Source organism: Mirounga leonina, unplaced genomic scaffold (assembly GCF_011800145.1).
Source record: "Mirounga leonina isolate KUSES-001 unplaced genomic scaffold, KU_Mleo_1.0 Mir_150, whole genome shotgun sequence".
Taxonomy (NCBI): Eukaryota; Metazoa; Chordata; class Mammalia; order Carnivora; family Phocidae; genus Mirounga; species Mirounga leonina.
The window spans coordinates 11,492,012-11,519,252 of record NW_023270374.1 but is presented as its reverse complement, the minus strand read 5'-3'; the positions used below and the strand labels follow the sequence as shown (position 1 = coordinate 11,519,252).

General features: G+C 38.3%; 1 protein-coding gene across 4 annotated transcripts; it reads left to right on the top strand.

The window, feature by feature from the left end:
• The first annotated feature begins 7 nt into the window (after positions 1 to 7).
• NDUFAF5 (NADH:ubiquinone oxidoreductase complex assembly factor 5) lies at positions 8 to 27,241 on the top strand. 4 transcript variants are annotated; one of them, XR_004679428.1, is made up of 12 exons: positions 8 to 284; positions 2,764 to 2,804; positions 6,057 to 6,120; positions 7,361 to 7,408; positions 8,845 to 8,948; positions 10,502 to 10,541; positions 13,267 to 13,464; positions 17,960 to 18,020; positions 22,428 to 22,524; positions 26,090 to 26,173; positions 26,522 to 26,604; positions 26,774 to 26,823. XR_004679428.1 is itself a non-coding variant. In XM_035005821.1 (11 exons), exons 1-11 carry the CDS (start codon positions 63 to 65, stop codon positions 26,864 to 26,866), a joined length of 1,038 nt encoding a protein of 345 aa, XP_034861712.1. In that variant the 5' UTR covers positions 8 to 62; the 3' UTR covers positions 26,867 to 27,241. The 4 variants fall into 4 exon arrangements, 2 of the variants coding, with proteins under 2 accessions (XP_034861712.1, XP_034861714.1); XR_004679427.1 differs by having other exon boundaries at positions 21 to 284; positions 26,079 to 26,173; positions 26,774 to 27,241; XM_035005821.1 differs by lacking the exon at positions 22,428 to 22,524 and having other exon boundaries at positions 26,774 to 27,241.

The following is a 27,241-nucleotide window of genomic DNA, read 5'->3' as shown; positions in this document are numbered from 1 at the left end:
GCCGGAGCCGCGGTGGCGCATGCGCAAGGTAAGTGCAGCGGCCAGGGGCGTCACCGCTGGACATGCTGGGGCTGGGCGGTTTCTGGCTCTTGTGGCGGCGACCTCCTGCAGCGGGGGTCCCAGCAAGGAACCTCCGCTTCAGGAAGGTCGCCTCCGGCGTCTCTCCCCCGGGCAGCACCTCGCCCAGAGCCCTAAATATCTTCGACCGGGATTTGAAGAGGAAACAGAAAAACTGGGCGGCCCGGCAGCCTGAGCCGATGAAGTTTGACTACCTGAAGGAGGAGGTGAGCCCGCGGGGCAGTGGGGGAGGGCGGCGCCGAGCTCTGGCGCCGGTTCGGGGGCTCCGGCCAGGTCCCAGCCGACCCCAGCTGCCTCCACCCGCCGGGTGACCTTGAGCAGCTGCACTGCCTGTCTCGGCGTCTACTGTAATCACTGAAGGGGTGGGTGAGGATATTTGTAAGGTGCTATTCATTCATTCATTCATTCATTCATTCATTCATTCATTCATTCATTCAGATATCGCTTGAGTTACAGCTCTGTCCTGGGCAGAGTAAGACCGCTACCCTCAGGAGGTTTCATTCTTGGGGGCGTCGGTGAACAAGAAATGTAGTTTCAGCCAAAGAAGTAAGGTGAGGTACTAAAGTGAAGTAGTATAGTGACTGCGATGGTCAGAGAAGGCCGCTCAGGCAGACGACATGATGAGGAATTAGGCAAGCTAAGATCTGGAGGGAATAGCCTTTTAAGCAAAGTGAAGGACAAGTGAAGAGTTTCTGAGGCGGAAAGGACCTTGTTGATGCCTCCAGTGAAGCTTCGGTGAAGGAGAGAGTGGGAGAGGAGGTCAGGGAAGGCGCAGGTTATTAGGGCTGTAGATAAGAATTTTGGATTTTCTCGTCTAACTGAACTGCCCATTCAGTATGGTAATCTCTGGCCACATGTGGCTATTGAGTGCCTGAAATGTAGCTAGTCCAGTTGAGATGTGCTGGATCTGTAAAATACACTGGATTTCAGTGACTTAGTGTGAAAAAAGGATGCAAAATATTTCATTAACAGTTGTTTTTTTTTATCTTGATTACGTGTTGAAATTGTAGTTTTGTTATATTGGGCTAAGTAAAATATGTGAAGAATAATTTCTCCTGTTCCTTTTTACTTTTTAAAAGTGGCTATTAGAAAATTAAAATGACACATATGGCTCTCATTGTTTTTCTGTCGGTCAGTTCTGTTCCAGAGGAATGTGAGCCTGTTGAATGGGTTTTTTGTTTGTTTGTTTGTTTGTTTTGAGGGGAGGGGAGAGTCAACCCTGGGGCTAGATCTCACAACCCTGAGATCATGACCTGAGCCAAAATCAAGAGTTGGTCACTTAACCCGCTGACCAGGCGCCCCTAGCGTGTTGAATTAAGCAGTGGAGTGATAGGATCTGATATATGTTTTAGGAAAAGTAATTAAGATAAATTAAGATCTCAGATTTGTGCTTGTTTGAAAGACCTCTTCCTCTGTCTAGGTGGACTAGAAACTGAGGGTTTCTACTCTCTGGACACACAGCACCAAGTTCAGACCTAAGTAAATGTTTCTTTGGGGATGAAGCAAAATTGAAGTTAAGTGTAGTGAACTCTTTAAAGCCGAAGCAAGAAACAGTTTTTGAGGTCTGTGCAAGCTTGGCCTGACCAGATGATGACTGTGTTCATTCTTAGGGTTCATAATGACATGTACTTAGAAGATGTATATTTCTAACCACTTTTCTCCAAGCAAAGCGTGTAGATCTGGTATACTTCTTTCCCTTCCCCCACTACCCCCCAAAGCAAATACACATATGTTCTGAACTTCCAAGTCCTAATAGAAACTCTGGGGTGTTTATGAAAGAATAGTAGAGTATGAGGACTATTTCTCACATCTTTATTCCTGACAGATGAGGCTAGCCTAGCAAAAAGGAAGCACCTACCTTATGGCCTCTTTTAGATTGGGATGGGATTGGGGAGAACAGCATAAAGTGCAATTTCTTCAGATTTGGCTGACTTTCTAATTTGCACATGTTCCTTGGAAAAGTTGTTTACTTGTTCAGTAGTTCCACAGAATTTCTTAGGAGTCTTTATAGATAATAGAGTTTTTTTGTTTGTTTTGTTTTGTTTTAAAGATTTTATTTATTTATTTGACAGAGACAGCAAGAAAGGGAACACAAGCAGGGGGAGTGGGAGAGGGAGAAGCAGTCTTCCCGCTGAGAAGGGAGCCCAACGCAGGGCTCTATCCCAGAACCCTGGGATTATGACCTGAGCTGAAGGCAGACGCCCAACAGCTGAGCCACCCAGGTGCCCCCAAATAATAGAGTTTTAAAGTGATCTTTATACATTGATCTGTAATAAACCCTAGCTAACAATATTTTTTCACTTTCATATATCTCATGTTAATATCTGTGGACAATAATGTATCTGTTATGCTCCTGTTGCTTCTTATCCTTGTAATCTTACATAGAACATACAATGTAAAGGCCAAATATATACATATTCATGAATATTTAGTCTTGGATTCATTAAATGGACTTCTGAAGTAATTTGCCTGAATTTGTTTCCTGGGATAGTTTAATTTATGGTGTTTATAATTTATGGTCAAATTGATATAATTTGTGGTCAAATTGAAAATGGGATAGAGAGAAGTACTTATCAACATGTTGAAACATAAGTAACATGTGGATTATTGAATATAAGAAAAAGTGTTGCTTCTCTTTTAAACCTACTCAACTTTTATACATCATTGCTGCTTGTAATCCTTCAGGTTGGAAGTCGGATTGCAGACCGTGTGTATGACATAGCCAGGTAAGTAATGATTATCATAATAAAATACAATTAACTTTTGGCTGAAGATTCAAGAGATTGAATGCTGAGAGCTTAATGTCTTGAATGGCAGAATCTGGAGGAATTTATTACCGGAATTAGTGATTTTAATCACACTCTTAAGTCTCTCCTTTTTTTTTTTTTTATTTGAGAGAGAGAGAGCAGGAGCACAGGGAAAGGGAGAAGCAGACTCCCCACTGAGCAGGGAGCCTGATGTGGTGCTTGATCCCAGGACCCTGGGATCATGACCTGAGCCAAACACAGATGCTTAACTGACTGAGCCATCCAGGCACCCCAAGTCTCTCCTTTTTTATGTCTGGAGAGCAAGTGTTCTTTTTTTATCCTTTTTGCCAAAAAAAAGAATGAATAGAAGTACAACTCATAGCTTCTCTATGAGCCTGAATGACTGATCCAGTTTCATTTGGCTAAAAGCCAGTAATGAAAACATTGCTCCAAAAATGGAGGTAAAAATTGACCAGCTGTGAATTTTTAAGATTTAATAAACCTAGCTTTAAAAGTTTAACTACAATTAAAACAGAATCTTTACTATCTCAGTGAAGGAAATCTACCTAGATTTGTTCCCCACTCAGGTTATATGAGACTTCGGCCATTTTATCTTAAGTATTGTTAATGGCAGTAGGGTTCTATGACAATTACATAGAGGCAGATTTGAGAAGAGAACACTTTAATGAAGTATTAAACCCTTGGTGAATTCATTGCTGTGTATTAGGCATAACAATTTTACAAATTCAGGTTTACAGCTGTGTGGCAGGAACCACATAAATAATGGTTAAATAATGTCTTTACTGTAGAATTGTTCTGTGATGTTAGCAAATCACTTCTTTGTGCTCTTTTGTTTAAAAGACATCCATTAATTAGACCAACATGGGATGAATTTATTACATTTGTTTATAAAAAGGGGAATTTTTTTTTAAATCAAAAACTCAAGTCATTTTTTAGAAATATTCTTGCTACTTAAAAGAATCTTGGGATGAATTAATTTCATATGGTAAAAAATGCCTCATTGTTACAAATAATCACCCCCATTTCATCTGTTTTATTCCATTATTTTAAGGCTCTGAAACAAATAGCTAGTTCTGTGTACTGCAGCCATTCATTTGCCTGGATTTTAGGCCATTTATTAAAAATGAAACATTAAGTTTTCCAAATCAGTATGGATTTTATAATCTTTTTATGTCATAGTACTGAGCAAAACATAGATCTACAGAGAGACCTGTGATTATGGCTAAAAGCATGTCTTAAACTAACATTAACTCTTTAGAACTAAATTATTAAAAATACCAGTCTAAAAAAATACAGTGTAAATGCCCTTGCACTAACATTCTATTGTTACAAAGTATAGTTTATATTGTCCACACTGATGTTTTGTTGATTCTTAAAAAAATAACCCACAGATTATTAAATGTCTTATTTGTGGTATCTGAAGTCCATTTAATACTGTTATAATCTGGGGACTCCTGGGTGACTCAGTTGGTTAAGCGTCTGCCTTTGGCTCAGGTCATGATCCCAGGGTCCTGGGGTTGGGCTCCCTGCTCAGTGGGGAGTCTGCTTCCCCCTCTCTTTTGCCCCTCCCCCCCACTCATGTGCACTCGCTCACACTCTCTCTCTCATGAATAAATAAATCTTTTAAAAAAACTGTTTTAATCTGTGGTAGTAACAACTTATAATCAACTTCTGTTGAGTATTTGTACTGTGCTAGATACTTTAAACACGCCATTTCATAAAATTCTCTTGAGGGAGGTAGTAGCTTTTCCATTTTATAGATGGGGAAACAGATTCGGTAAGATTAAATCACTTGTCCATGGTCACAGAGCCAATAAATTACAGGCCCAGAATTCTAAATCATGTCTTTCTGATCCCAAAGCTTGTGTACTTTACCATGTCATACTGCCTATGTTCACAATCAAGATAGAGGGCATTATGTAAATAAATGGTTCTTTCTCATCACCAGTTCTCCAACTGTGTACTGGTGGTCTATATTTTTGACATAAGTTTTTAACAGAAATTGAAAAAGGACTGCCAATTTTGTTTCCAATATAAAAAATGTTATTCGTGGATAAAATTTTAAGTTTTCTTGTCATATGAAATTGGCTTACAATTAGATGTGTGAACTGGTTTTGTATGACATATATTTAGAGGAGGCAATGTAGTATGGGGGATAGTAATTCTGGGTCAAAATTCTGACTAACTGAATTCAAGTTCTGACTACTGCTTATTAGTTGAGTGACCTTGGGTTGACTTACTTTGAACACTTAGCACATTGCTTTGAACCTGCTAAGATTTCTTTTTTTTAAGATTTTATTTATTTATTTGACAGAAAGAGAGAGAGACAGTGAGAGAGGGAACACAAACAGGGGGAGTGGGAGAGGGAGAAGCAGGCTTCCCGCTGAGCAGGGAGCCCGATGCGGGGCTCAATCCCAGGACCCCAAGATCACAACCTGAGCCGAAGGCAGATGCCCAACAACTGAGCCACCCAGGCGCCCCAAACCTGCTAAGATTTCAGTAAAAGTTGGCTACTGTTTAGTTGTTTTGTTTTGTTTTTAGTTTAACATGTTAGTATTTCATGGTATTTTACGTGATGAATTTTAAATTATCTGCTGCCTCAACAAATTTGAGAAAAAGGGATAATTAAGTTCCTGATAAGTATGCCAATATTTTCATGTTAATTTAGGTTAGCTTCTTTTCATTCTTTATTTGTATATATTATTAAATTAAAATATCCCCACTAAATTTGTTCTTTGAATCCACATCATGGAGCAACCTCATGGAAAGCCAGTTGACTGTGAGGTCCTGTGAATGTCTGGACTAGATAGACTTGCTCCTTCAATATGTTCTCTGGTAGAAACAGCTTATAAGGTGAGGCAGAAAAGGCAGATGATGTAACTTTTTGAAAGTTGTGTTCATTAAAATGTTTTTACTTAAGAAAAATTAGTTTTTAGTAGTTGTTTTGTGGACTGTGTTATTACAGACAAAACATAACTTCTGGGCGCCTGGGTGGCTCAGTTGGTTAAGCGACTGCCTTCGGCTCAGGTCATGATCCTGGAGTCCCGGGATCGAGTCCCGCATCGGGCTCCCTGCTCGGCGGGGAGTCTGCTTCTCCCTCTCCCACTCCCCCTGCTTGTGTTCCCTCTCTCGCTGTGTCTTTCTCTGTCAAATAAATAAATAAAATCTTAAAAAAAAAAAAAAAACATAACTTCTGTGTCTATTTTTTAGAAATTTTTCCCTTGCTTTGGATGTTGGTTGTGGAAGAGGTTACATAGCACAGCATTTGAATAAGGTATATGTATTCAATGACTTAATTTGCTTTAAGAAATAAACTTGACTATTTTTACAGAAAGTCTTCCTTAATTCAGTTTGTATCATATATAGATTTTGATTATATCAAACTTACTAAATTTTTTTTAAATTGACAAACACTACATACAACTCGGGGCACCTTTTTTTTTCTGAAGCCTGTAGTTAAACATTCACCTGCACACCAGTTGCACTTGACTAGTTAGCAGTGACCAGGCAATAATAGGGTACCTTTTCCAAGTTGTGGACAGGGAAGTTCTTTAAGAAGGGAGTGTGCATGAAGTAGAAAGGATCAGAAGGAGGGGAAGCAGAGTAGAAAGTACTGAAGAAGTTTCTAGAAGACCACCAACAGTGCTGGACTTCAAAGAGGTCAAGTAAGGTAGGACTGAAAGCCGACACTCTGTTGTAGTTGATTAGGTCATTAATAATCTTTATAAATATTGTTGTTAGAGCCCTGAAAGTGGGAATAGGTTACCAAGAATTGAGGAGAAAGACATTAATGAGAATTGGAGTTGTAGATTGCAAACAGAACTAGAAGGTAGTTAGAGGTGAGGAGAGATTGGGAGGCTTACGCCTGTTTCAAGGTAAGGGAAAGAGACACAGAATAAAGAGATGGAAGATTAATAGAGATGGTGATGGGTGGAGCAGAATCCTGGAGAAAAGAGCATAGTGGAAGGTGTTAATCTGGGAAAGAAATGGTGCAGTGCTCTTGGAAGGAAGAAAGAAGAGATGAAACAGGGAAAATGAAACCAGTGAGTTCCCCTTCTCCCCAAGTGTCTGTGTATTTTAAGTCTTTCTTTACTCTTTGTAAACTCTTTGAATGAACGGCTGAAAGGCAGGAAAACTATCTAAGTCTTTTGTGGCCCAGGAATGGGGACTAGCTCTCAGCATGTTGTGCTATGGAAAAGTTAACACATAAGCCTTAATCCAGTGGAGTGAACTAAAGAGGTTGATTACTCACACCTATGTTGTGTATTTTATTAAATATAGTTAAATGTGTTAAATATAGGCATGGTTGCATGTATTTAAGTCTGTGTAACTTACTATATGTTATTGTAGCTAGTTGTTTACCATACTGGTTTTAATGCAGAAAAATACCCTTACAAAGCTGAAAGTAACTCTATGATTGCCACTTTCTAGTTTAGCAGTTTCAACAATTATTTTGTTTTGTTAGTGGTTTTTTGTTTGTTTTGTATTATCTGATTTACTTTATTCCATTGCAGGAAACTGTTGGAAAGTTTTTCCAAGTAGACATTGCAGAAAATGCTTTGGTAGGTAGCTCTATAACACTATTGATTTCTGATCTCTTGGTTTTATTTTTAGTTTTTATTTTTATTTCCTTCAAAATGAAAATAGCTTTTTTTTTTTCTGATTATGTATAACACATATAAAGAATTAAACAGTACAGGAAATGTAAAGGGGAAAGAAAATATCATCCCTGGTTCCACCATTCAGGGGCAACCACGGGTGACATTTTGATCTCCACCTTTGCAGATGTAGAACTGTCTCCCAACATACAATTTTATACAAATGGTATAATGGTAACATGCCATGTTTTTCACAGGGTATCATTCTTTTATATCAATGAATGATATATGTGCGCACAAATTCCACCTTTTTAAAAGGCTGTATCGTATTCCAATATAAGAATATTCCATGGTGTATTTGGCTAAATTTCTATTGAAGGACAGTTCTATTTCTAGTTTCTTAATAACCAGCACTGTGAAGAAGATCCTTATATAAAGCAACTTGGTACATTTGATTTATTTTTCTCCCTGGAAATAAATTCCTATACATCAGACTACTGTTAGGAGCACTGGGTGTTATACGAAAACAATGAACCATGGATCACTACATCAAAAAATAATGATGTATTGTATGGTGACTAACGTAACATAATAAAATAAAATTTAAAAAAAAAGAAAGAATAATATTATATGAAAGCACTTTTTCTCTTCTTTGGCGAGACTGGGCCATTTTTTCTGTCTTTGTAGGTTTGATAGGCAGAAAGTAGAATCTTACTGATAGTTTTATTTGCACTTTGAATGCAACCAAATAGCTATTGATGTCTTTGGGCTATTGGTATTTCTTAATTTGTGAATTTGTAAGTAATTTTGTGATGTGCCTATACCTGCACTGTTGCCTTAGTGTGTTCTTTCTCTGGGTAGTTTTAAGAGTTTGTTTTTTTAGGGATATTAATTTCATCATTTTTGTTGTAAATATTTTCCAAAGTGTGTTGTTTACATTGTTTATGGGTTTTTAGAAGTTTTTGATTAATTTATCATCACATAGATCAGTCTTTTCCTTTACAGTTCCTGGCTTTTGAGTCACGTTTGTTTAAAGTGTTACCATCTAAGAGTATAAAAATGTTTACCCATAATTTCGTCTAGTACTTTTATGGCTTCAGTTATTCCACTGAAACTTTCAGCTTTCTGAGATTTGTTTTGGTGTGAGATAGGTATCCTATTTATATTTTTCCAAACCATTAGCCAGTTTTTGTGGCTGGTCTTAGTTCTCATTTAAGAAACACTTTTTGAGCTTCTCTGTGGCTCTGTTTTGGGTTTTTTTGTTTGTTTGTTTGTTTGTTTGTTTTTGGTAGGGATGGAAACTGCCAAGTAAATATAACATTGACTAAATTTAACAATGATTGCATTAGTAACAGATTTTCTCTGAATGTATTTTGAACTTTTATTTTTTTAACCACTAGAAAAATATCTTAGAAATGGAAATTCCTACTGTTAGTGTTTTAGCTGATGAAGAGTTCCTTCCCTTCAGAGAAAATACATTTGACCTGGTGGTTAGCAGTTTAAGGTTGGTAATCTATTTGTACTTCTTAAAAGTGTATGTTATAAATAACTTATGGTATACAGTTTTAATATTATTGGGTAAAGAAAATAGATAATGGAGTAAATTCTTAATAATTTCGTTAAAGTCACAAACCAGTTTTCTTAGTTTATAAACTGTAAGATTTCTCTGGTAAAGAATTACGAATTATATGCTCCCTAGTGGAGATGATATGCTATAGTACCTTAACTTTTTTTCAATTTGCTAAAGCTCATCTGTGATACAGGGGTTTTCCTCCCCAGTATACATAACTTAGTATCCATATTGATGAGGGCAGGAGTTGGAAAGAGTATACTGGCTCCAACATTCAAATATTAGAGCACTCTTATAAACTCAGTCTGGCAAGTAAGGAAAAGCTAGTAGTTCCTTCAACTTCAGTTTTTCTCCCACACAGAAATATGGTCCTTAAGGTTATATTTTCCCATTTGTGCTTCCTACCATGTCCCTGCACATTGATTACACAAACATATAAATGTTTATTGAATAGATTATAATACACGAGGCTCTGAGCTAGATGCTTTGGGGAAATAGAAAAATGAATGCAGACAGGGATCCCGTCCTCAAAGAACTCAGCATCTAATAGGGAAAAATAAAAGTCTGTGTGTAACTTTATTTCCCCTATCTTGTTGTATAGTCAGATTTTCTTTCAAAGATTCAACATGCTCTTCATGTCAGCACAGCCCTTTTGATCGCTGTTTTTAGAGTGACCAGTCACTGTGGTTCACCCAAGGCTTTGCTAGTGTTAGCACTGAAAGGCCTATATCCCAGGAACGCCTCATTCCCAAACAGTTGCACTTTAGCTGTTTCCTTCAGTGAGTTTGTAATTTCTTCCATACTTTTTAAGGTATGCTTGGCAAATTTAGAAAATTATTCACATTCTATCATGAAATGAAAAACATTACAGAGAATGTTGGTCTAAGGGAAAGAGCCCTGGGCGGGGAGTTAGAATGTGAGTTTTAGCTTTTCTGCTTTCTGTTTGCAAGTACCTAATTCTGTTGCTTTCAGTTTCCCCATAAGTATGATAGAGCTTGTGATATTTCCTTCTTAATTTCTAAAGTATCTAATAATTGTTACAAAGCATCATGAAAGATAAATGTGAGCTTAACAGTATGGTTTGAAATGGGTATTCAGTGCTATCCTGGAAGTCAGCATAGGAGGATGCCACCTGTGTCAGGAAAGTATGACCAAACTCTACCGAGACTATGATTCTTGCCATCACATATCATCATGCACTGGTAGGGGGTGAGTAGAGGCAAAAAAAAATGCAAGAGATTTCCTAAATTAAGTTCTAAATAGTATATAGTATTTATAGTACTGTAACATTTTCTCATGTCACAGAAGGAAGGTTTTCCCCTAGGAATATTTTTTGCTTTAAAACTTGTATGAAAACAATCAGTGAATTTTGATATGCAATTTTAGACTTCAAAATTAATACCTTTTTGATGGCTTTTCTTTATATGAGTGATAATTATACTAATTATATGAATTAAGCTAAAATCAAAATGTTATTAATATTCTAGCTTACACTGGGTGAATGACCTTCCTAGAGCGCTTGAACAGGTAAGAAATTCTCTAATAGCCTGTATTATTTTATTATTAGAAACTTCTAAATATTTCCGTTTTTATCAGAATCTTCCAAATATTTTCCATTTTATACTTCTGATAGTTGGAAATGAAAGCAAATCAAGTATTTATCATCTTCTGTGGGCCAGATACACTTGGTGCCCTTTGGCATATTAAGAAGTACATTGAGTGACTCCCTTGCCTAGGAATTCAAGAAATCTAATTATGGAGATGTTTTAAATATTTATGAAAAGTTATACAAAATGACTTGGACAAAATGATATTAACATCACATTGATAAAAGACATTTTCTGTGTGGGTCCCTTTTCTTAATTGCCTATAAATTTTGTGTGGGTAGGAACCTATTGGTTCATATTTGTATCTTCCCTGTGCCTTATAATTAGAGAATGTGAGGTATGTTTGTTGGGTAGCATTTATCAATGAACTGGTGAAGAGTAGGTAAAAAGCACTGTGTTCAGAAGAGGGAAGGAGATCACAGTGGCTTGGAGTAGCCTAGGAGAGCTTCAAGAACAGGGAATTACTTTAGCAGGGCCTTAGAGAATAGGTCAGATTTGGGGTGGGAAGGCAGAATCACAGGATAGGTGGGAGATATGAGAGCCTCAGAAGCATGAAGGGACAGAGAGGAAGCCTCTTTGGAGATTAGTATAGTACTGGGAGATAAAGTATCTTGGGACCAGATTTAGGAAGATTTGGGTAACAGATTAAGGAATTTAGAGTTCATTCTTTATGCAATTCAGAGCTGCTGTGGAGGATTTTGAAGAGGAAAGTGACATGTTTAAAAGGCCGGCAGGCAGGATAACTACCGTATCTTAAGCACACACTGTTTGCCAATCACTGTGCCCTGCTTTATATGTGCATTAAATAAATAACTCTGTAAGATGTCTTCATTTTGCTACTTGGAAAACTGATGCCAGAAGTTTTGGTTCAATTAAAGAGACTGCTTCCATCATCCAAGCATGAGAGAAACTGAAGTTAGGTGACAGTGGCAGGAGTTAACAGGAAGAGAGAGTGTTTGGGACTCTGTAAAGGAAGAATCAACAGTTTGGTGGCTGGTTAGATCTGAAGATCAGAGACAGGGAGGAGTCCAAGCTCATCTTAAAGTTTTGAGTCTGGATGCCTGAGAGAATATTTAGTAAAAGCAGGGGAAAGAATGGTAATGATCAGATAAAGGGAATGGAAAATGGTACTTGACAGAAATATGGCAATTGGAGAGGGGAGTGGGTTTGAGAATAAGTGTGTGTGTGTTGGTTGTGTTGGGAGGGTGAGTTTGCCAAGAGACAAATTCCATGGCACAGGCAGATGAAAATGAGTTTAGAGTTCTGGGAAGATGTCCAGGCTAAAGATAGTGACTGGAAATCATCCTTGTGAAATCCATGGGAATCGATAAGCCCCTCTGAGGTAGAAAGAAGCTGCAGAGAGCTGAGGAATGAATTTTAGATCCCTGCTATATTACAGTTTGGTGACAAGGGAAGGAAGCAACACTAAAAGGGCAGAAGGGAAGAAAGTGAAGATTTTATAGTTTGCTTATATACTGTTTTGTAATTGCTTCATAATTTATTAAATATAAATTTAGGATAGATACTTTGATGAGAGAGCCTACTATGATTTGGGGTTTACTTCAGAATCTACCTTCTCCTGTAATGTTCCTTATTGTTGAGAATGGTCCATCAAATCTAGTTCCAGATGGTGGTTCTAAGAGAGTCCATGAGTAAACATTTGTGATTCTGGAAGCCATTACAGGCACTGTTTTGCTTGAGTTATCAATTAAAAATTGCTTTCGTTTTAAAGTTGGAAAGTAAGTTAGTTACTTCTCCTTCAAGGAGACTAACGTTTGACTAGGTTAATCTTGTGAATCACAATAATTTCTGTACAAATTAGCTTTTTCTGCTAAAAAGCCACCCCAACTTAATGGTTTAAAACAGCAGTTTACTTAGCTCAGGATTTTGTGGATTGGGTGGGAGTTTGGGTTGGCCTTAGATAGGAAATCCTTCTGGCTCTGGCTTGGCTCACAGAGCCAGTGTCTGTGATCTGCTTCTAGCCTGTCTTGAAGCTGGCCTCTCAAGAATGGCCTTAGCTGGGGTGTCTGAGTGATCTCTGCTCCTCATGTGTCTCACCCCTCACTGGGCTGGCTCAGGCTTGTCCACAGCATGGTGGCAGCACAGGGACTCGCGGAAGGCCATTTCAGACTTCTCTGTGACACTGGCACACTGCCACTTGCGCTGCATTCTTTTGGCCGCAGCAGGTCACAAGGCTGTCCCAGATTCAGGGAGAGGGGAAGTAGACTTCAAATTTTTAATGGGAGTTGTTTGATGGGGGTGACATTTAAAGGGCGCAGTAGAGGTTTGTGATTTTTGCAACCTACCACACTTTAAATTTTTTTCTTTCAGTATTTTTCTCATTATAAAAGTAATTTGTGTCTATTATTAGAAAAGTTGAAAACATATAACATATTTTATAGGTATTAATACTATCAATGAATTATTGTCCATCTTTATAATAATACATATGCTGCAGCAGTTTCTTTCTGACATTTGGTTGCCTTAGGTGTTACTTATTAAATTTTCTGATTATTTGACAAAATAAGAATGGTGATTGTAAAATATTGATTTAGACAGCATATATTTATTCTTTTAACATTTTTTATCCTAACTTTTTTTAGTATAAAATTTTAACTAATTTTGTTGTCTTGTATTTATCACAGATTCATTACGTTTTAAAACCAGATGGAGTATTTATTGGCGCAATGTTTGGAGGTGACACACTCTATGAACTTCGGTGTTCGTTACAGTTAGCAGAAACAGAAAGGGAAGGAGGATTTTCTCCACACGTTTCTCCTTTCACTGCTGTCAATGACTTAGGACATCTGCTTGGGAGAGCTGGCTTTAATACACTGACTGTGGTAACTATCAAGAGAGTTGATTAATTCTCATTAACCCATTGATCACACAGTTCAGAAACAACTTCTCATTAGAGATCTGTAGGTATCGATGGTATTATGAAAAGGTTTTCACAGATTTTCTCTTTTTAAATTTAGTTTGTATAAACACGTCTTGATTGATAAAGGTAGGAACATGAAATTTTTAGTATTTCTTACCTGAATATGTAGCTCAAAAAACCCAAACCTCAGTTAACAAGGAGATTGTTTTCCAAGACATACTACTCCATTAGAATTTTTAAATCCAGAGTTATATGTAATATGAGAGAGTTCAGATAATGGGGAAAAGAGGATGTACGGGAGCATTTACAGCACTACCTCTACCACCAGCCCTCAACTGAAATCGTGCTGTATGAGGCAGAAATGAAGGTATGTGCATTTATGGTCAAAGGTAGAAAATGTAGGAAAGGGGGCTATACACCATTAGGGCTAGAGAGATCTGGAAAGAGGACCTATAAGCTGTCAGAAGAAATATGGAGTCAGTACGGTACAGTGATGGTACGGGGCATAAGGTGTCTGACGGGTATAATTTGGTTCCTTGTCTTGCCCCTTTACTAGCTAGGGGAATTTGGGAGATTTACTTCACGTCTCTGAGCATTCATTTTTTTAAGAGAAATTCAAATGTTTCTCACCTCAGGTGGCTACTAGTATTAAGATAAAGGGTGTGAAGTGCCAGGACCATGGTAGATGATCAATAAATATTTGCTCCTGCCTTCCTCTCTCCCCCTCCTCATACTCCTAGTACTTTGCCATCCAAGGCTTCCAACAGGGAGTCATCTGGACAGACAGTGGTTGCCCCTTCTAGCTCCTTTCATTAGCACAGTCACTCTAAAGGATTTTATTACTGCCTTCAGAGGTCAGTTGGGTAGACTTGCTATGATTTTCCAAACCCCTCAGGTTAAAAACACATCTCTATTCTAGAGGAAATAGGAATTTCCTGATGAAGAAAGCTTCTCATTGATCATAGGCTTAAGATTGAAATAGCCATTTAAGGAGATTTAATGTGAATATATTTCATAAAGTCAACCAACCAAGAAAAGATTGTCCCGTCCTTCCTTGTCTTGTTAGAAAGCACGGGGCATAGACCATAGTCCATGAGAGTCTCTGAAGTTGGAAAGGGGCCTCAAGAAGGGAAGAGACAGTAGGCTAGGAAATGACAGCAACCCTCAAGATTTTACAGCTGTGTCTTTTGTAAACTGCTAATGGCCTGAGTCAGCAAAACAACAGTCAGTTGTTGGCAGCTGGAAAGGGGAAGGCTCTGCTTTGTGAGGGTGCTGCTTTGTAATTAAAGCAAACACTGGCAAATACAGGCAATTGTACAAGAGGGATCACTATATTTTTCACCGTTTTTTAATTATATAAGTAATAACACAAATACATTTTGGTCGTAAACATTAAACTGTAGAGATAAATTGGCAATTTGTCATTCCTCTTTAATCCCCCAAATCTTAGTTCTCTCCTGTGAGCCACGGTTCTCAAAATTTTGTTTTTAGGACCTTGCTACACACTTAAAATTATTGAGGACCTTAGAGAGCTTTTGTTATGTGGGTTATGTCTATTAATATTAACCAAATTAGAAATTGAAACTGAATTTTAGTATTTATTAATACATTTAAAACTAACAATAGTGTACCTATTATGTGTTAACATAAAACATCTGTTTTTTATGGGGGAAGAAAGAAACTATTTTCCAAAAGAAAAAATTAGAAGAATGTCATTGCTTTACATTTTTACAAATTTCTTTAACGTATGACATAATAAAAGTGCTAAATTCTCATGCCTTCTTCTGCAGTCATAAGACTGTCTATGAGAATATCACATGTCATGTAACTTAGGAAAAATTCAGTGTACTCATGAGAGACTGAGAGGTGAAAAAGCCAAATAGCATCTTAGTATTATTTTAAGAATAGTTTTGACTTTGTGGACCCCCAAAAGTGTGTCTTCTTGTGGTTTTGTATGGTTGTAAAGTGGACTGTGCATTTTAGAAAAATTTCTGCTGGAGCCCTGGGTGGCTCAGTTGGCTAAGTGTTCGACTTGATTTTGGCTCAGGTGAGGATCTCAGGGTCGTGAGATCAAGTCCCACGTTGGGCTCTGCGCTCAGCACAGAGTCTGCTTGAGATTCTCTCTTGTCCCCCCGCTAGCACGTGCATGCTCAATAAATAAATAAAATCTTAAAATTTTCTGCTAAAAATGTTTAACCTAACATAGCACTTAAAATCCTACATTTCTGTTAGTTGGGAAATCTATTATGGAAATACCTTCTATATTCTTTAAAAAATGAACTGAATAACTCAAACATTAAGGTACAAAAATATTGGTGTGGAATCTTCTTTGTGGTTTATAAAAATTAATGATTTAATAATAAATATATACAAATTTGTTCCTTGATACATATACACTGTCTCTAATGTGGTGTATTAACATTGTATCATAATTCATTTTCTAAAAAATTCCATCCCAGAAGCTTATAAAATCAGTTACATAGGTTTAAGTTGCATACATTAGGTATATCATTTTTATACTGCAGTGGATTTTTATTTTTAAAGTGAATTCAAGATTTGCCTGTTTACATTTATATGACTTTCATAGTGAATTATTTTCAGAGTTGGTGGGCATTCTGAATGAGGCTCATTTCCTTTTAGAATAGAGTTGCCAGATAATATATTAGGAGAAAACTGCAGATATGGTCCATCTTAATTTGAATAAGGACTTTGACAAAGCTATTGTGGTATTCTTTTGATTGAGATGGAGGTAGTGCTTTTAGTTTCATTGAAAGATTGTTTTTGAAGGATATTGCTTAATGACTATTGTTTTTAATCTTATGATTTCTTTAAAAAATAGTTTCCTAAGGTAGAAAAATATAGAGAAGAAATTGACTACCCAGAGATGGTCTTATTAAAAAGAGCACATATGAACAACATGGTCATGCATATGTTAATAAGAAAAAGGAAATTTAAAAAATGTATAGATAGAATGAGATAAACAGAGCAGGTCTAAAGTGAAAAGAAGTCTCCTCCTCCTGACTTCTGATACCTGGTCCCTCTCCCCAAAGATGACCATTGTTGTGTGTATATCCTTTCAAAACAATTTTTTATCATAGACCACTATACAATTATGTCATTTAAACCTACATATGCAACAGTATATACCCTCTGTTGCTTTTATAAGCACTCTTCGGGGTTTTTTTAGTTAATAGCATACCTTTTTCTTTTTTTTTTAAGATTTTATTTATTTATTTGACAGAGAGGAGCAGAGGGAGAGGGGGAAGCAGACTCCCGGCTGAGCAGGGAGCCTGATGCGGGGCTTGATCCCCAAGACCCTGGGATCATGACCTAAGCCGAAGGCAGACGTTTAACGGACTGAGCCACCCAGGTGCCCTAGTTAATAGCGTATCTTGGAGATCTTCCCCTACAATATCGACCACATTTCCTAACAGCTGTATGGTATTTCATTAAGTAGATATACTTTAATCAATTCTCTATTAATGGACATTTAGATTATTTACAGCTAGTTTTTTGGTTTTTCATTGTTGTTTTGTTGCTATTTCAGTGCTGTAATGTATTTTCTTTGACATAATCTTGGCACATCTGTCAGGTCAATTTCTAGCAACAGAATTGCTGGGTCAAAGAGTCTATACATTGAAATTTTGACAGATAGGGTCAGATGACTTTACAAACGTAGCATCAATTTATATGCCCCATCAACAATATAAGAATATGGCAACTCTTGCTTATACTTTGTTTTGTATCTTTAAGATTAAAAATAGTGGTCATTTTGTTTTGCATTTGTCTGGGAATTAGAATGGATTTTTTAAGATTTATTTGAGAGAGAGAATGAGTGGGGGCGAGGGGCAGAGGGAGAAGCAGACTTCCTACGGAGCAGGGAGCCTGACGTGGGACTCGATGGGACCCTGGGATCATGACCTGAGCCGAAGGCAGACACTTAACCGACTGAGCTATCCAGGCACCTCTAGAATGGATGTTTTTGATAAGTGTTCTTTGGGCTTTATACTTGATTCTGTTCAACATTAAAGTCTAAAATCAGGAGGAATAATGAACACATTAGATAAAGTTACAAAACACGGAAAGATCTAGACACTTCGAAAGTGGTTAATGCAAATAAGATGAAAGTTTAGTTACATGCAGCATTTTGATACCAAACGGGGGAAAAAAAGTATGTGTCCTGTATTTGGGGGCTAATTCCCAATATAGGGAATTTTTTACAGAGATCTAAAGATTAAGAATCTTTAGGAAGATTTCTCTTAGAATAGTGAATATTTATTCTGCAGTTTGACATTTTCATATATCAAGCATAAACCAGATGACATCTGTAAAGATTATTATAAAGAACATTCCTGTTTACCATGAGAAATTGGTCTGGGTAATCTCTGTGGCCCGTTTTCAAATCTGGGTCTTTTATGATGAATGTCAAATGAATATTCCTTTTTCTTTTTAAATAGGATACTGATGAAATTCAAGTTAACTATCCTGGGATGTTTGAATTGATGGAAGATTTACAAGGTAACGCACTTTAAAGAATGTTTAGTCTCCATTTGAGAGTCATATTTTGAGAGCAGACTTGATGGAAGGTACTGGGGCTAAGCACTAGGGATACATTGGTGAGGAGAAAGCAGACTGTCTTCATGGAGCTTATAAAATAAAATGGGCGAGGCAGACATCATGCAGCTGCCATAAAGATAAATGTTAAATTAGAATTGTGGTAAGTGCTACAAAGTAGGGGTGCATGGTGCTATGACTGCTTCTAAAAAGATGGTGGAACTTTCTTGAAGGGTGCATCTGAGGCAGGTAGAGCACATCAGTGACTTTCTCCAACAACAATTGGCAGCTCAGGTCCAGGCACAAGAAAGCGGGTAGTTGGGTTAGTGTGGGATTGGGGTTTATTAAAGGGATAAGTCCTAGTCGGAGAGAGTCAACGAAAGTCTTGTCTGAGGAAGTGGTAATTGTGCTCTAAAAAATGAAGATGAGTTAACTAGGTGAAGAGGGGAGGGAGGTGAGTGGCAGGCAGGGAGAGTAGCATGTGGCAAGAAAGAGCATGGCAAGTACTGAAAGGGCATTTTGGCTAGAGTACAGGGAATAAAAAGGAGAGAATTAAATAATGAAATTGGTGAGTAAATGGGGACTGTATAGTCCCTGTTGAGATTGTCTGTATCTTAAAGCCCCTTTGAGGCATTAAATGGAGGGAGAAGGGGGAAGTCATGATATCAGATTTGCATTTTGGATAAAATGGATTGGCAGATCAGCTAGTAGGGAGACTCGTTGCTGTAAAGCTTATTGAGAAATGATGGTGGCTTGGATTAAGGATGTAATTCATTCACTTTTGAGAAAAGTGAATGGATTCTAGAGATAATTAGGATGTAAATTTGGCAGTCCTTGCTGATGGGTTACATGTGGGTGAGTGGACAGAGCTATTTCAAACATAACTGCTGAGTTTCTGGTTCACATAACCAGATAGACGGTGCCCCTTCATTGACAGAGAAAACAGTAGAAGAAGACCAAGTACAGACAGGGTCACCTCTTGAGTCACGTGTGGGTATTTTGGGTTTGAAGTGCTTGTCAAATGTCTAAGAGGAGATGTCAAGTAGGTGGCTGGGTGTGTGGGTATGTTGTTTTAGAGGAGGTGATTGCCTGGTTAAAATATCATGAGTCATTTGTGAATTGGTGGTATTTGAAGCAATTGCCTGGAATGAGAGCATGAAGTGAGAAGAGAACACGGCCAAATACTGAGCCGTTAGGAACCTAATAGACGGTGACTGAGTAGAAGAAGGATGTGTCTGGACGTATTACAGATGTGATGGCAGAGGCAGAGTATTGGAGAATCATTAATGGTGGGGAGACTAAAAAATCTCAGAGGCCATGGTACTGGTGATTATTAACAGTGGTGATTATTAACCTAGGGTGGTGGCAGGACTTGGGGTACAGATGGAACCTGAATCAGGTGCCAATCCTCTGATGAATGAGAAGAGGGACTGGGAGCCTGATGTCTGTGTCTGACAGCAAGCAGGAGTGAGAGAGGATGATGGCCAAATAGTGTGGGTCTCACCTTGTTTTTGACAAGTTAGAGACAAAATGGCCTGGAAGAGGCTTTGAGGAGCAACAAGGATACAAACCCTTACCTCCCAATTCTGAAAGAGGTAAGGTACGCAGATACACACATCTGCCACAGAGTGGGCTGCTGGAGAAGTGATTTTCTCCAAGGAGAGCTTTGACTTGCCTAAGAAATTATGAGCTTTTACTTTTTATTACCCAAATGGCATAGGCAGCTTTGCTGAATGAAGGAAGCTGAAGCGATTAAAGGTGTGTTCGTTGAAACCAGAACTGTGCTTACCTAGGGGAACCTTAATCTGGATCCTGAAAAATGAAGATGATTTAAGCAAGAGGCTTATAAGACTACATAGCTTGCAGTTATTTATAGATTTATAGCTTTTCTTAAACGCTATTGCAGTTGCTTCTCTCAGTAGTCCTCTGGTAACTATTTATCTCTGTATTACAAGTGATGAATATGAGGCCCAAAGGGAACACTTGCCTGTTAATGGCAGAATTAGGCCAAACTCTTGCCTTCTTGACTCCTGCTCTGCTAGTCTCTTACCTGACCCAACTTCTTTGGGCTGCCCATTTATAACAGTCCGTTTTACCCATCATCCAGCCTCCTCTGAGAATGGCACTTCTGTTGGCTTTACAAGGAGAAAGGTATGTAGCTGAAAACTTACTACTGTAGTCACTCTTCGTTCATTATAATTTAATACAGGATTGGCAGCTTATAGCATGTGTGCTTGAGATGACAGGGGATCAGTGATAAATCACACATTCCCCTCCCAAGCATTGCCCCAAACACTTGGCTTCCCATGACATAATCACGGAGTCCCTTCATCCAAAGACTTGAGAGATGGTGGTGGGTCGATGATGTATCATTCAGACTCTAATGATAAAAATATTTCTCAAATGCAGCATTTATTTTTATTCTGCTATATAATAAATGCTATGCTCATGATTCATTTCAAGAGAGAAGCAAGAAAGAGACTAGAAATTAGATGCATCAGTTGGAAAAGGTTACTACCCACTGATTTAAAAATATAGAACTTACTCTGTGCTGGGTGCAGTTCTGTGACATTTTCTGATACCCTAATTTTACAAATGAGCAAATAGAGACATTGAGAAGTTAGGTATCTTGTTCATGGTCACACCGGAACTGGAATTAGGATTTGAATCCAAAGTCCAATACTGCCTACTTGATCTCTGTGCATTTTTTTTTTTATTGAAGTTAGCATAGTAAAATGCTCTAATCTTACATGTATAGTTGCTTGTATTTTTAATCACTATCCAGACAAGGATTAGAACATTTCCAGCCCCCTCAGAAGGTTACCTCATGCCACTATCCAGTTGATAACCCCTGCTTCCCCCAAGGGTTTTAAATAGGTCATCTATTTTGAGGACCTGTTGCCTAATATTTACCTTGAGAGGCTTTGCCAGTGCTTCTCTTATTTTTACTGTTAAGCCTTTTACATAAATCATATATTTTAGTCTTTGAATCTCTTATCCTTAGGAGGATTAAGAAGAATTATGTAAAGATAACTTGTAAAAGTGATATTTAACGAAGTAGATAAAAACATTAAATGGTTGATTTTATATTCATTCACTTACCATTTATTGAACATCTACCATGTGCCAACTATTGAGCCAGTGATGAAAATACATAGTTCCTTATCTCAGGGAGCTTGTGCTGTAGTAGAGACATAGAGATAAAGAGAGAGACATAGGCATTTAACTGTAAAATGAGATAATTGTGTTTGAAAGTATAGGGAAAAACAGAATCCCTAAATCTGCTTAGGGTATCAGGGATGCTTTTGTAGAAGAGGCAGGACCTAAGCTAAAATGAGTTTGCCAGGAGAGTGAGTGAGTGGTACAGGTTTGGGGCATTGCCTTCCAAGCCAAGGGAATGGTCCCTGTAAAATCATGGAGATGCTTCCTTCACTTTCCTAATTAAGAAACTCTACAGTAATTCTGTATCGCTTGAATATGTGGGGTGGTGAGATGATAGGAAATGATGCAGGATAGTCCACCAGAGGCCTCTAGATTTTATCAGGTGAGCCTGGTACTGTGGGTGGAGAATTTCATGTGAAGGAGAGAGTGTCAGATCACTGTGTTAAAAAGCTCACCCTCGGGTGCCTGGGTGGCTCAGTTGGTTAAGCGACTGCCTTTGGCTCAGGTCATGATCCCAGAGTCCTGGGATCGAGTCCCGCATTGGGCTCCCAGCTCAGCAGGGAGCTCAAATAAATAAATAAATAAATAAAATCTTTGGGGCGCCTGGGTGGCTCAGTTGGTTAAGCAACTGCCTTCGGCTCAGGTCATGATCCTAGAGTCCTGGGATTGAGTCCCACATCGGGCTCCCTGCTCAGCGGGGAGTCTGCTTCTCCCTCTGATCCTCCCCCTCTCGTGCTCTCTGTCTCCCATTCTCTCTCTCAGATAAATAAATAAAAAATCTTAAAAAAAAAGCTCATCCTCCAGCATTGTTCATAAAGCATACTCTATGAGGAAGGTAAAACTAGAGCTAATATAGTTCATCTCTCTTGTTACACATGAGTAAACTGAGGCATAGAGAGAAATCAAGTAACTTGCCCAAGTGATCTAAGTGATAGAGCCAGAATTTAAGTCCAGTGTAGCAGCCTAACTCAGATCCTGAAATCTCAACCACTCTGCCTTTAAAAGGTCAGAGGCAGCTGAGATGGGAAGGAGAGTGGTCCAGGGATGAATGGAGGGGGGGCGGAGCTTGGGTGACTACCTCCAGGTGTGCTTTGCCTACTGGAACATGGTGTTGCCTTCAAATTGGTTTTTGCTATTTTATATTGTTACACTTTTTTCTTGATGGTTGTAGTGTTTCTCATTTGAGCTGCCATTGTTATTAATTCACAGAAAAAAGTCCAGAATGTTGACCTAATTTTACAAAACAAGTTGTGTATCAGCTGATGAATGCATGAAAAGTTTTGGAGGCTTTCACAGTAGTTTTAAGGTAAGTTCAGTTTGTTTGTTTTTTAAAGACAGTACTCAGTATTGTTCCTCCTAAAGCATAATAGATTAGATTTTTATACAAGCAGTTGAACTTAACCTTAAAAACACTGTGAGAGTCTTAAACAGTCACTTGCTTCCTGGATTTTTCTGTTATCCCAAAGCCCAGAGCTGGTCAGAAGTTCCTAAATGTGTTTCCCAGGTGGTCTTCAGTAAAGGTCTACCATGATGCATTATGAAGTGTTCTCATTCCATTTTGAAGATGATAAACCATTTAATTAGAGTTAAGTGACGTTGCCCTAGATTACTTAAGGATCCAAACTGGCATTATGATCCCAAAGTCTAGACTTTCTGTGCCACATCACACTGCTTACCACGAGGAGAAAGGAAGGTTGGTATGGTGGAATGCTTCTCTTGTGAGGCAAGCAGCAGAGTTACTGACTATAAGTGTTATGCAGTAGTACTCTTGAATTTCTGTATCAGAGAGAACATTATGCCTAATAATCTTAGTGTATCTAATACCAATTTTCTAAAAGGCATTTTAGAATTTCTAGTGTATTAAGTATTCCCCCCTCCCTCCATGTATTAAGTATTTACATTAAATAAATTAAACCTGTTTTCCACTGGTATTGCCTATATCTAAGGTGTAATAAGTCATGGCACTGAGAAGGTGAACAGAAATGAAAGCACCACAGCCATCATCAACAATAGATTTTTTCAATCCAACTCCCAGTTTACCTCTGGTCACTTGATATGGTTGATACAATGTAGGAGAATGTTTTTAAATCAGATTATGTAATGGGTCTGTAATGTTAGCTATAGAAGCCTTCAGAGATCATCTGGTCTAGCCACCTAGAAGACCCTTAGCAATTGGTCTAAGGTCATGTAGCTGCATTGTGACAGCAAGAATAAGAGCCACCTTTTTCTTCATGACAGTCTAGCTCGTATATCTATTGTTCTTCATGAATTGGGGCTGTTGTATTCATAGGATGCTGGACATTGCTTTTAGTGTCAGAGATTCATTATCTTAAGGAATAGTAGGAACATTTTGGGATTGGAGAAGAGAAAAAAGTTTTACTTACTACAGCTGATTTGTTGATTGTTTTTAATAAGGCCATTGAAAACTTGGAAGATTATTATTTTTAAACTTCTGAAGAAAACTGATATTGGGAAGTTTATTGGGGCTTTTTTATGAAAGTAGGAAAACAAAAGTAAGAACTGATTTTTGGTGGTGTAGTATATAGAGAATAAATAAAGGATTTTTACTTTTGAAGTTTGTTTTGATCGTGGACTAGTTTAAAATGTGGCCTCAAAGGAATTTTAGTATATGCATAAAAAATAAAATATACAGCACTAATTGTTAATGAACAGTAGAAGAATATGAATCCTAGCTTTTAGGTATCAACTTGAAGAAAAAAGTCTAGTGATGCCTGGGTGGCTCAGTCAGTTAAGCATCTGCCTTCGGCTTAGGTCATGATCCCGGGGTCCTGGGATCGAGCCCCACATCAGGCTCCTTGCTCCGTGGGGAGCCTGCTTCTCCCTCTCCCTCTGCCTGCTGTTCCCCCCTGCTTGTGCTCCCTCTCTCTGACAAATAAATAAAATCTTAAAAAAAAAAGTCTAAGAGGTCTTAGCTGCAGCAACTTCTTCCTAGAAACATCACCAAAGGCAAAGGAAGCAAGGGCAAAAATGAACTGTTGGGACTTCATCAAGATAAAAAGCTTCTGCACAGCAAAAGAAACAGTTAACAAAACCAAAAGACAACCGACAGAATGGGAGAAGATATTTGCAAATGACATATCAGATAAAGGGCTAGTATCAAAAATCTATAAAGAACTTATTAAACTCAACACCCAAAGAACAAATGATCCAATCAAGAAATGGGCAGAAGACATGAGCAGACATTTTTCCAAAGAAGACATCCAAATGGCCAACAGACACATGAAAAAGTGCTCAACATCACTCGGCATCCGGGAAATCCAAATCAAAACCTCAGTGAGATACCACCTCACACCAGTCAGAATGGCTAAAATTAACAAGTCAAGAAACGACAGATGTAGGTGGGGATGCCAACATCCTACAGTGTTGGTGGGAATGCAAGCTGGTGCAGCCACTCTGGAAAAACAGTATGGAGGTTCCTCAAAAAGTTGAAAATAGAGCTACCATACGATCCAGCAATTGCACTACTGGGTATTTACCCCAAAGATAGAAATGTTAGGATTCAAAGGGGTACATGCACCCTGATGTTTATAGCAGCAATGTCCACAATAGCCAAACTGTGGAAAGAGCCAAGATGTCCATCGACAGATGAATGCATAAAGATGTGGTATATATACACAATGGAATATTACGCAGCCATCAAAAGGAATGAAATCTTGCCATTTGCAACGACGTGGATGGAACTGGAGGGTATTATGCTGAGCGAAGTAAGTCAATCAGAGAAAGACATGTATCGTATGACCTCACTGATAGGAGGAAAACAAACAGGGTTGCTGGAGTGGTGGGGGGTGGGAGGGATGGGGTGGCTGGGTAATGGACATTGGGGAGGGTATGTGCTATGGTGAGCACTGTGAATTGTGAAAGACTGTTGAATCACAGATCTGTACCTCTGAAACAATACATTGTATGTTAAAAAGAAAAAAAGAAGATAGCAGGAGGGGAAGAATGAAGGGGGGGAAATCGGAGGGGGAGAGGAACCATGAGAGACTATGGACTCTGAGAAACAAACTGAGGGTTCTAGAGGGGAGGGGGGTGGAGGGATGGGTTAGCCTGGTGATGGGTATTAAAGAGGGCACGTTCTACATGGAGCATTGGGTGTTACACGCAAACAATGAATCATGGAAGACTACATCAAAAACTAATGATGTAATGTATGGTGATTAACATAACATAATAATAAAAAAAAAAGTCTAAATTTTATATATGTATGTATGTAGGCTTCAAGCTGGGCTTGAACTCACAGCTCACAACCCTGAGATCAAGAGTCAGATGCTTAACCAACTGAGCCACCCAGGTGCCCCAGAAGTCTAAATTTTAAAACAAAGAAAAGTGCCCCTGTAAAGAATGCACATAATTTCTTCCTAATCTGGGATTAGTAATATACTGTAAAATCTGAAAATATATCGTAGTTTTGGTACTGTCTAATGAGTCTCAGAGCCCTCTCCCAAGTTTCACGATCAGACATTTATGGCTTAGAAGGAGTGAGGCATTGTAGCAGTGCCCTGTCCTCTGAAGAGCATCTAAAAGGAGTGTAAAATGTGGCATCCTTGGAAAGGTACTTGCCAACTCCTCATGACTCACCTGGAGGGTCAGTTGCCTTGCTTTTGCCCAGCTGGCCTGCTTTAGACCACTGTTGGCAAGTAAGGCATGGGACTTGCCTCCTGAAATTTGATTTCTCTGGTCTTAATATCCAGAAGCTTCAAGTAGTTTTTGCCTTAGATCACTAAGAAGCCTAGCTACAACCTATTAGAATGGGGAGGGGTACACTGTTGGATGTGAAGAGGTTAAATTTGTGCTTTGAGCAGCTCAGCTATTGGCGGTTTTATCTAAAATTGCCTGTAGTGTATTTTTAGGTATGGGTGAGAGTAACTGTGCTTGGAATAGAAAAGCCCTGCTGCACCGAGACACGATGCTGGCGGCCGCGGCAGTGTACAGAGGTAAGCGAGCAGGCTCTTTTCCACCCACGCCTCACTGAGGAATGCGCGCCCTACCGTGTTTATCCCTTAACGTTGCCAGTACTTTTTCCTTTCCTGTTAAGGCATCATCAGATTTTTGTCCTTCCTTTCAGAACACAGATCCTGTAGTTCTGTATCCTTTTTCCAAACAGCCCTTAACTATATTTCTGTCAGCTTCTCAGCATTGAGGATTTTTCATGTGAGGCATTCTCAAAGTCCTCCGAATATCCCAATACCCATTTCTCTTTGGAGGACATGACTTTTATTGAGCAGATGTTTTTCTTCCTACTTCCATTTTTTTCAGATTGTAACCATTATTTGTCTTTATAGAAATGTACAGAAATGAGGATGGTTCAGTACCTGCCACATATCAGATCTATTACATGATAGGATGGAAATACCATGATTCACAGGTAATATTATTAAGACAAATCATTTTTCCTAGTGGGTTCATGTTTTCATTTACTTTTTATTTACATAGGGTGGGTTTTTTTAAAAAAAATACATGATGGTGTTAAGGGATTTCATGTAGAGCTGTATATTTATCTATTTCTAATATCTTTAATCTTTCATTATTTTCAGGCAAGACCAGCTGAAAGAGGTTCAGCAACTGTGTCATTTGGAGAGCTGGGAAAAATAAACAATCTTATGTCAAAGGGAAAAAAGTCACAATAAATACTTTATTCAATGTTAATGTAGTCCAGAATTTTCATCAGAGATGGATAACTTTCACATCTAAAATTATTACATTTTGAAGCAAGAAGCAATCTATAAGCAATGTACTATCAGATTGTAGTAATTAGAATAACCTAATCCTACATCTACATTTAGTAATCCTTTCGGTTTTATGTAGTTTCTGTTTTCATATGGATACTGTTATCTGGTGATTCGAATGTCTTATTTACAGATTCAGCCCCAAAGCAGGAAGATATTTCAGTGAAAAATCCACAAATATGTTCACATTTATAAATGCCTGACTTGATGGAAAAACATTGCCCACGCTGACATTTTGTACCTTTTTCTCCTTCTGATCTTTTACTGCCGTGAGAG

What these genes read in the sequence shown, in the direction of transcription:
- NDUFAF5 (XM_035005821.1), top strand. Translation starts at nt 63, where the DNA reads ATGCTGGGGCTGGGCGGTTTCTGGCTCTTGTGGCGGCGACCTCCTGCA. An exon ending in CGTGTGTATGACATAGCCAG is followed by an intron (nt 2,805 to 6,056) that starts GTAAGTAATGAT and finishes TCTATTTTTTAG; the next exon opens with AAATTTTTCCCTTGCTTTGG. An exon ending in GGAAATACCATGATTCACAG is followed by an intron (nt 26,605 to 26,773) that starts GTAATATTATTA and finishes CATTATTTTCAG; the next exon opens with GCAAGACCAGCTGAAAGAGG.